Genomic DNA, 10,071 nt, shown 5'->3' on the forward strand with positions numbered 1-10,071 from the left:
GCTCCAGCGGGCACATGCAGTGTGCCGCTGCTGGGCCCCCCACTGAGCCCGTGTCCAGAACCTTCTGGTCCCCTGGCCTGGCTTCTCCCACCTAAGCTTTGTTGTGTCCACCCAGCAGGTCTTTCTTGCCTCTACCATCTTCCCCAGAGTGGGAGGCAGTGGCTGGCTCAGTGGGCCCCAGGCTGCAGCTGTCTGTCCATCCCTGCGAGCCTGTGCCCTTAGGCCCGCCAAGCACCGAGTCCCTGTGCATGTGCCTCGGAGTTTGTGTGGGCGGTGGCCCCTGGATTGGAAGGGGGTTGGTCTCTGGTTTTGACTTGCACACATACCCCTTTTCCTCCTGCGCATGCCACCTGCCCTGCCTTTGGAGCTCCTGACCTTGGCGTAGCTGCATCAGGTTCCCCCTGACCCCCGCCACCCCCGCACAGATGCTCCAGGACCAGTCCGGTGACCTCAGGGCAATGGCTGATCCCTGGCCCTTGAGGCCAGAAGGGGCCTGGGGAGCTGGCCCAGCGGTTTTCCTTCCTGGGGCTCCCATGGGCTGATGGTTGTGCACGCACCGGTGCGGATGTCTGTGTCTGACTGCAGCCCGCGGAGAAGTCCACCCCCTTCTCCTCCTGTGGTTGCCCCAAGGTGGGCTTTTCTCTGTGGGCCCTGGCCTAGGCCAGTGGACGGACTTCTAGTCCGTGTCCGTCCGCTCTCCGATGCCCCTTCCGCACCCTGGCAGGTGGCTCCGAGGCTTGGCAGCAACATGGAAAGTTCCACAGGAGCTGCCACCCTGCCCAGGGTGGGAGAAGGGACAGTGACGGCTGGGCAGTTTCTCAGCTCCTGTCCCAACACTCACCTGCTTGCTGTGGGTGTCCCCTGCCTGAAGGAAATCTCTCCCTTCAGACTCCTAGCCTGTGCGAGACCGTTTTCTCTTCCACTCTTCAATGTCTGCCCCCAATCTGGGTGCGCCCGAGTTTTGGGAGGCCAGGGGATGGGGGCCATGTCCCAAAGGATCCTGACCAGACCCTTGCCCTGTGGCAGAGACGGGAGGATGGGGTGGTGGGAGTGCCCCAGGACAGTAGAGGGGCCTCCCTCCAGAGGCCAGTTAACCTCGAAGCACCCCCCATCCCAGCCCAGGGCCCAAGTCTTTTTCTACCCCCACCCAGACCAGTCCCTGTTCCCAGCCAGGATGACCCGGAATTCATCCCTAGGGCTCCCCTCAAGACACTTGTAGCCTAGACCCTCCCCCCCCACCCCGACCTGGACCCCATCAGTGCACCTGCTGCACAACCCCTCGCACCCGAGGGACTTGGAGGCCATCTGGTCTGGAGAAGGAGCTCTTGAAGCCACCTGGTCCCTAGAGGGCCACAGAGCAGCCAGCAGGGAGGTGGGGCCCTGTGAGCCTCTCCCCAGTGCCTCCCCTCCCAGTCCTTCCTGCCTGGTGGTGGGGACGTGCCCAGACAAAGTGGGGCACAGAAGGGAATTCGTATTTGTTCGCACTCTGTCCCCGGGGCCGGTTCACAGCAGGTGCTTGCTGAGTGGCTATGGATCCATTCCAGAAATACCCAGGTCTGCTTTCTTCCCAGCACCAGGCCTGGGCAAGCTGTGCCTTTGTGTACGCCGGCGAGTGTGTGCACGGGTGTGTGTCTTGTACGGAGTTGTGTGTGCGTGCGTGTGCACACATGTCTGCACAGGTGTGTGTGTGGGGAGCCAGGCCCTGCCTTCCTAGGAGTCTCGTCCCATGGATGGTTGTTGAACTCACAGACCAGCCCGGATACCTTCCAGGAGTCGGTCCGCACAGGAAGCTGGCTGACTGGCTGCAAGGGGGGCCTGCCGTGGGTGCGCCTGGGCCAGACGGCGAGCCTGAGGTTGCCCCCCGGGGCAGCCGCACCGGGTGGGCCTGAGCAGGGCTGGAGCACTCTGGGGACCCAAGCTCCAGAGCTCTGTGCTGGGTTCCTGGGGGTGACAGGCCGCAAGAGGGTGGCTGGGAAGCTGGGGTGGTTGCAGAGCTTGGGGGGCTGGTGATAGGTTCTAGTTCATTTCTGAGTGCTTGGGGGATCCTTGCACAAACCACTGAAGACTCTGGCTGGTCTGGCCTAAACCCTAAATCCTGGGGATGGAAGAAGGAAGTGGGGCCTGGCCTGGGCAGGGGGGACCCGTCCTGCTCACCTCTAAGGTTGTGAGTGGCCTGCCCAGGCAGTGTGTAGACTTGGGCTTCGTGCTGGTTCCTGCATCCCTGAGGTTTAGGGAGGTCTGGCCTCCCCGGGTGTCGGGGCTGGTGGCCCAGCAGAGCTGTCCCCCAGGCTGTTGCAAGGGGGCGTTGGAACCTATGAGGGAGATGCACGGGCATGGGAGCCCAGGAACAGGATCTGTGTCTCTACCTCTCCCTGCCTTGACCTCGGTGAGTTAACCACCGTCCGATCATCTCTGAAAGGCAGGTGGGGACGCTCGTCTCAGGGCTAAGAGAAGGTCACAACTTCTCCGGTGTCTCCCAGCAGATGTGGGCCCCAGTTCCAGCCCCTCTACTTCCTGCAGTTTTGGACTCATCCCTGGGAAGTTGATGCTGAGGGAGGGTGTGGAGGAAAAGGAGCCAGGAGCCAAGAGGTACCCAGGGAACAAGGAGTCCCTGGGGGGTCCCAGGACATCAGGAACAGCCCTCGTGTCAGCCCCGACATTGCAGTAGGAAAGCAGAGCCTTGGGCGAGTCACCCTGCTGGTGAGGGGGTTTAGAGGAATCTTGGGGTGATTCAGACACTCGCCATGGGGGCCGTGGGAGAGCAAAGCCTTCCTTCTCTAGGACCCTCCACGGGGCCCCCGTTGTTTTCTGCCGGTATCTGTTGCTGCCCCCAGGGGCGCCTTCAACGTATACAGTGAGGACGCTACTAGCAGGCGCTGGGGCAGGGTTGGGCACAGGGAAGCCCCTGTGCGGGGGCCGGGGGACAGGTGTCCAGTGCACCTGCCGCAGCTCCCTTCCCGCTGGAGAGCCTCTGCCCCCAGCCCAGCACTGCAGCAGCCCCCCGCCCCCAATCTGGTGCGCCGCCACCCACCTCCCCCTGAGGCACCTCGGAGCCAGCACTGAGGCTGGGCTTTTATTGGAAGGCGAACATAAATAAAACATGGGCGTTTGGCGGGAGAGAATGGGAGCGCTATTTACAAATGTACATCATGGGTCCCGGGGCTCAGAGGAGGGTGAGCAGGGCTGCGAGGGCCCAGAGGCCGGCGTGGGCCGCCAGGCCGGGCACAGAGTTCTGAACGGGGGGCTGCTGGCCCCGGGGCTCCCGCGTCAGGCCACCCGTCCCGGCCTTTTGGAATTGTAGTTCTGGGATGATGTGATGGATCCAGGCATGGTGGGAGGTGACCCGGATGTAGACACCTGGGCGGTTCCGGCGAGCACAGCCCTCGCCCCAGCTGATCACCCCCGCCTGCAGCCACGACCGGCCCACCAGGCACACCAGGGGTCCCCCTGAGTCGCCCTGTGAGAGAAGCAGAGGCACGATCAGAGCCCACGGGCCCAAGAGCCAGCCTCTGTGGCACCCAGGTGCCCGCACCCACTCTGCCTCTCCTTGTCCCCCTCCTCGCTCCTCCAGGAGCGTCCCTACCTGGGACCCCCCCCACCCCGCCACCTGCTGGCTGGTCCTTCCTTTTCTGCTGAGGTGTGCCCATTTCCCTAGCACCCCCAGACCACCTGCTCTGATTGGCCTCCAAGGGGCTTTCACACTGCACACCAGTGAACTGGACGGCCATGCTGGGTAGGGTCCTGGGGTCTGCACTTCCCAGCTGATGGAATGCCAGGCTCTGGGGCGGACCTGCCTACAAGGGCCTCCTGGACCCAGCCAGGCTGGCTCCCACCTTGACCTGGGCTTAGGGAGCAGGGCACAGCCCACCTGGCCTACCTTGCAGGCGTCCTTCTTGCCCTCGGCAAAACCGGCGCACAGCATGTCCTCCTTGATGGCTTCCGGCTGGAGGCCGGACTCCGTATCTTTGCTGTAGAGCAGGTTGCACCTGGGCGTGTCGATGATGGGCACCGCGAGCTTCTGCAGGACCCGCGGGTCGGGCAGGCGGTCTGGGAGGGGCGGGACAACCTGCAGGTCAGCGCCCCGGCTTACCAAGCACCCCCGGGCCCGCGTTCTTAAGAACCACAGCTCTGCCCCTCCTCGTTTCTTGCTCGGGTTTGGACCTGGGCTCTCGCTGCCCCCCTTCTCCCTGCTTGCCCATGGCTCCTTGGAGCCCACTTTCCTGTACCCCCTCGCCCCGTCGGAGGAGAGATGCACGCGTACCAGTCAACAGAAAAAGAGTGTTGGTCGGAGTGGTCCCCCCACACACACTGCCCTTCTGCAGGCCTGTCCCCACCCTCCCCCCGCTCTGCCCCGTTACCTTCCTCACTGGGGCTGCCCCAGCCGGTAACCCAACAGTTCAAGCCCGTCTCAAAGACGACCGAGGGGTCAGGCACACACACGGGGAGGATATAGTTGGTGAAGGTCACCGGGGCATCCAGCTCCACCAAGGCCACGTCGGCACTGGAGGCCATGCCCTGGTACAGGGGGTTGCTCTCCACCCGCTTCACCCGGGCGTACATGGCGCGTGGGCCTGGCCTCACCAGCTGCCGCGCCCCAAGCAGGACCCGGTACAGGGATGTCTGGGAGGTGCTGGCGGGAAAGAGCAGAGGGCTGGTGTGAGGCAGAAGAGAGAGACTGGGAGGGGTCGGACGGAGCTTCGAAACAGGGAGGGGCTTCGTGGTCCCTCTGAGACCAGCCCCCTCCCCGCTGGCCACCGTGCCTGCCCGAGGTCCTCGGAACCGTCCTCCCCAGGGGGGCGTACGGTGGGGTTAGAAGCTGAAGGAGCTTTAATTCCTGACTTGAATATACACCCTTGGTGAGCCCGATGGCCTCGGGCAAGTCACCCGGCACGTTCCCTGGGACTCCGTTTCCTCCTCTGTGACCGTCCCTACCTGGGAGAGTTGGCAGAGTTGCTGGGGGCCAGCCTGTGAGCCTTGCTTGAGCAAAGGACCTGCTCCCTCTGAGCCCACATTTCTGAACCTCAGATGTCAAAGCATCGCAGCACTGGTGAGGCAAGAGAGCAGGTGGGGGGTCTGGGGCCAGGCGGCTCCAAGTCTGGTGGCGTGGGGGACCTCAGCCTGCAGGCTCATCTGGAACCCAAGTCCCAGTCGGAAAGGGAGTGTCCTGGATTCGAGGTGTGGGAGGGGGGCAGGGAAGAGAGCCAGGATGTGGGCTGAGCCTGCCAGCATGGCAGGGCCATGGCCCCAGGCCTGGCAGAGTGCCTCACTGGCAAGACCAGTGTGGGGGCAGGGGGTCCTCCCTTTGGGCTATGGCGCTGTCCGAGGTGCTGGAGCCCCACCGAGCCCGTGCTGGGTGTGGAGGGAGCCTGGGGCCCACTGACTCACTTGGAGAAGCAGTGCGCAGCCGTGAGGACCCAGCGCTCTGTGATGAGGCTGCCCCCGCAGAAGTGGCTTCCATTGCGCTGGATGCTGACCTGCCAGGGCCACTCGCCCTCCAAGGCATCCTGGCCGCCCACCATCCGGTTCAGCATTTTTGGGCGCCCGCACACTAGGGGACAAAGCCGGGGCGGCACTCACTGGGAGTCCTTCTGGTTCCTAGCCCCACACTCCCGTTTCCACTTTCTGCCCAATTCTGGGCCCTCTTTACCCTTGATCTGCGGGGAGACCTTGGGCAGGTCAAGGGCGTGGGCGACCGGTCACAGGCAGACCCCCTCTTGGCTGTGGGAAAGCCCCCCTCCCCCACCCTTCACCTCTGAAATGGTGACCTCAGGCCTACCTCCCCAGTCATGAGACATGGAGAGGATTCAGATAATTCTTGGAAAGGTCTTGACCCAGGGCCCGGCAAACAGGCTCTGGGAGGGACAGCAGGCACTGGGACGGTCCCACACACGTAGGTGACCCTGTGGCGTCTGTTACTGTTACGGCAGAATGATTTTAGATGGCCCTTAGCCTCTCCGCTGTCACGCTTCCCTGCCCGCCTCCCCTGTGCGTCATGCCTCCCTGGGCTCCCGTGTCTGCTGCACCGTCTGTCAGGCCTTCCTCCTCTCCTGTCTTGGCTCTCATTCTGTGGAGCCACAGCTGTTCCTTACTTTGGGGTTCCCCGTGCCCCACCCCTGGATTCTGGGCCTCGCTCCAGGGGTGTGTGCGAGCCTCTGGCCAGTCTTGCTGCTCTCAGACGGGGCCCCTGCCCTTGACCCCATCCAAGGGCCTCAGATGCTTACCACTTGATGCCGCGACTCCCTGAGTCCCTGGAGGTGAGAAAAAAGGGTGATCAGCCTGCTCTGCCAAAGCCAAGGTCTGCCTCCCCTCTGACCACTGCTGGTCAGGGCAGCCCCTCCTCCTCCTTAGGGTTCTTCCCGGAGTCTTGCTCAAGTCTCTGCGGTCTCCAGGGAGTAGAGAGAAGCCAGCCAGTCCCCCCAAGATTCCAGACCGCTAAGTACCGAACACCTGTCTGGCATCTCAGTGTGTTGGAGCCTGAGACCCCCTGCTGGGCCACCCCACCGGGGGAGAAGGCAGAGGGGTCGGAGTAGAGTCCGTATCCCCAGGACCCGTCACCCGCCACATCTCTGGACTCAGTGAGGCACACAGGAAACCTCCACCCCAGCCCAGTGTCACAACACTCTAGAAATACCTGCCGGTCTCCCAGCGCCTCCAGCATATCTGGTTGACTGGGGGGTGGGGAATCTGATCAGAGCTGAGGTGGGGAGAAGCTGTCCAGTTGAGGGTGTGGCAAGTTCATTCTCACCAGAGGAGGTCAGCAGGCCCCCGGAGGGGAGGGGCTGCGGGGGCGGAGCCACGCCTCTCCACTATGTTGGGGGCTTTCACAAGGCCCCCCATGCTTCCTGCTAGGGCATTGTTCTGGGGGTGCGCTTCCCAGTGCTGAAGGTGGGGTTGGACAATGAAGCTGTGACGGGGAGGAGGTGGCCCCAGGGGGCTGAGCAGGCACAGGCAGGACTGACTGTTTTCGAAGCAAGGGTGCCAGGCAGAAGCGTGGGGGCAGGCGTGCTGCCCAGGCCAGTGATGGGGACAGGAAGTCTGCCCTGGACATTCCAGTGCCTGATTTGTGTTAACAGGTGCCCTTCTAGAGTGCAGGTGTCCCCTGGGAGGGTTGTTCCCTCCAGTCCCCCTTACCTAGTGTAAAATAATTTAATTGGACTGAAGACACCCGACCGGCTGCTCTCCCTAAGCCCTGATGGTTCTGCTCTTGGTTGATGCGTTAGCTCACCCCAGTCCTCATGGGCACTGACGTCCCTTCAGGCTCACTCCCTCCCTGTGCAGATTCTCCAGGGCTTTCTGGTTCCCCCCACAGCCAGCCCCCCTTCCCTTACATGCAGCTGGGTCCGCTGTCCGCACCCAGGATCAAGTACGCACTCCTGTGGCCCGGTGGGTCCCCCTCTTGAGTCTTTGCAGACTTCCTCAACCCAGCTTCCTACAACTCTGCTTCTCATGGAGGCTGAGCCTTCTGACCTCTGGGTGCTTGCTAACAACACCCCTCTACCTAGAGGCCCTTTCCTCCTAGACCCTACTCGTGTGAATCCTACGGGTCCCAAGAGAAATGCCACTGCCTCTGAGCAGCCCTCCTAGCTTGTGCGGTCTGTCTAGGAAGCCTGCCTCCTGCTCCTGAGCTCTCCGTCCTCCTGCTGGGCCACAGACCGCTCTGCCCACCTCACTGTGGAGGGAGTATCATGGTCTCAATTCACCTAGGGACCCAGGAGCTCAGTCCAGGCGGAGCTCCCTTCCAGGGGCCCTGAGCCCAGGGAATGTATAGAGAGAAGGAGAACAGCTGTGGGGGCTGGGCTGACCAGGAAGGCATACTGTGGAGTCCTGGGCTCTGCAGGGTGGGTGTCCTGTCAGGGGCTGGGTGAGCCACCTGGGGTGTCAGGCCCCCCCGTTTGGGCCAATGTTCCCATCCTTCTTTAGCTGGTCGGGCTCGGCTGGTGGGGATGGGAGAGACCCAAGGTTCTAGTAGGTAGGGGGTGAGGATGGCATTGAAGGAGCCCACAGCTCCTGCTCGCAGCTGTTTGTGGATGCACACTGCTGTTTCCACTTTGGCAATGACTGTGATTACTCACCCCATTAGGAGCAATCATGGCATTACACCCCAAGGGGAGATGGGCTCCCTCCAAAAATGTCATTATCCCTGTGCCAGGAAGCCAGGAGGCAGAAGCCAAGCAGCCAGGGTTGGGGAGGCCCCATGGAGCCTGGGGAGATGGGGGCTTCCCCACTGAAGTGCCACCCTGGTGTCCTCTGACCCCTGGTAGGAAGCCCGGAGCCCCGGCAGAGTCGAAGGCTGGAGTGACCTGGCCCGGCCCTGGGAGGTGACTTGAGGACAGGGAAGTGAAGTAGCACCGGGCCGGCCAGGCTAGCCCAGGAATGCAGGAGTGTTTCCTGGGCAGGGAGCAGCCTGCCCTGTGGGAAGGGGCCTGGCAGGTGGGGTCCCCCTGGCTGGCACCTGCTGACCCTGACCCAGGGTTGGGAGAGGGGAAAGAGGGGCAGGCCTTGCTCCTCCCCACACATCCTCCCTGCCTGGCGGGGGCAAGAGCCTACACCCCTCGCCCCCCACTCTACGGTGAACCCCTTCCCGCCTCCTGAGGGTTCCCAGGCTCAGGTGGCATCTCAGCCACCCCTCCCCCTGTCCAGCACAAGGTGATCCAAGGCTTTGGAACCCGGGGGCCCCAAGTCCAGATCCTGCACACATGCAGCCCCATGTCTTAATCTGGGGATGGGAAGAGACTGAGATGGGAGGAAGCAGAAACCCCAAATCCAGAGCCTGGCCCGTGAGCAACAGAGAGAACGGGGTGGCACAGAGGGAGGAGAGCCCCTCACATGTTTCTGCCACAGGGTCCTCCTGGACCTGTGCCCCCAGCCTCATCCTGCCTTCCGCACGTCGCTGCCCCAAGAGTGAACCTTGGAGCCTTCCCACCTGCCCAGCAGTGCCCGCTGGGTGGGAAAGGGAGGCCGGTGCTGCAACCCCAGGTCTGGCTGGGGAGTGGGGGATTTTCTCGAGCCCCAGGCAGCCCAGAAGGCGCCCCTCTGGGCAGGAGGTGGACCACCTTCCCGCAGCACCCAGTACTCACCAAACCACAGGAGCAGGGCCATGGCTGGCCGCCACCTCATGGTCTCAGCCTGGCGGGGGCACCGGGCTGGGGCGCAGTGGGGGCCGGAGGTCTGTGAGCACCGGTTCAAGGTGCAGGGCTCCATGAAGTGGGGTTTTATGCTGGAGGTGAGTGTCGGCTTGGCTATGCTGCCTGACCTGTTGGCCCGGCCCGCCCAGCTCCTCTCAGCGGAAGGAGGTGCCCCAGAACTCCAACTTCTCCATGACCTGTGCCTGAACCCCGAGAGGGCAGACCCCTCGCCCCAAAATACCTTAGAGTCTTGGGGTAGGGGTGTGCCCGCCCCATTTGGGTGCTTGTGGTCTGGGATTCCACCATCACTGACCAGACACCCCCCAACTGGCCACAGGCCCCACATAAGCTGACGGCAGCAGGCCCACCACCCTCTCTGTTTCATTCATTCATTGATTGGTTCATTCATTGATTTATTGAGCACCAACTTGGTATCAGGGCATCAGGTCTGTGGTTTACCCTGATGAGGACGGGGACACGGAGAAGTCCGGGTCACCGGTGCTTACCGAACGAAGGGCAGGGGTGCCCTGCGGGTTTGGGGCAGTATCCCTAGCTGACCCCAGCATCCCTCACAGGCCCTTGCCCCGGGAGAACCTGCGTCCCGGGACCCCCCCAACTAGGGTGGGCCCGACCCCCGTCCCTTCCCCGGGGCTGCACCCTTCTCCCGCGCGCCGTGGGAGGGGGGGGGCTTCCCGGCACCCGAGGGACGGGACGGGCGGGGCGGAAACGCGTTCTGGGAAGACCGGGCCGGTGGGCGCGGCTGCCGGGCTCCGGGACGTGCGGCCGCGGCGGAAGAGTCTCCAAAGGAAGTTATTTGGGGCACGGGACTGACGTCAGGGCCGGACTCGGGGCTGGGGCAGCCACTCCCCGCCCGGGCCGCGGGGTCCCGGCTCGGGACCGGGTGCGGTCGACCCCGCTAGCCCCGGCGGGTGGGCGCCGGGCCGCG

General features: G+C 63.5%; 1 protein-coding gene across 1 annotated transcript; it reads right to left on the reverse strand.

Annotated features, from left to right (window-relative positions):
- Positions 1-2,947: 2,947 nt before the first annotated feature.
- On the reverse strand, positions 2,948-9,222 carry PRSS27 (serine protease 27). Its single transcript, XM_047714589.1, has 6 exons — positions 9,078-9,222; positions 6,222-6,248; positions 5,386-5,548; positions 4,359-4,630; positions 3,878-4,047; positions 2,948-3,457 (listed from the first exon to the last, which is right to left on the reverse strand). The coding sequence occupies exons 1-6, from the start codon at positions 9,199-9,201 to the stop codon at positions 3,164-3,166; spliced, it is 1,050 nt and encodes a 349-aa protein (XP_047570545.1). The 5' UTR covers positions 9,202-9,222; the 3' UTR covers positions 2,948-3,163.
- Positions 9,223-10,071: the final 849 nt, after the last annotated feature.

This window comes from Lutra lutra, chromosome 18 (genome assembly GCF_902655055.1).
Source record: "Lutra lutra chromosome 18, mLutLut1.2, whole genome shotgun sequence".
NCBI classification, from domain to species: domain Eukaryota; kingdom Metazoa; phylum Chordata; class Mammalia; order Carnivora; family Mustelidae; genus Lutra; species Lutra lutra.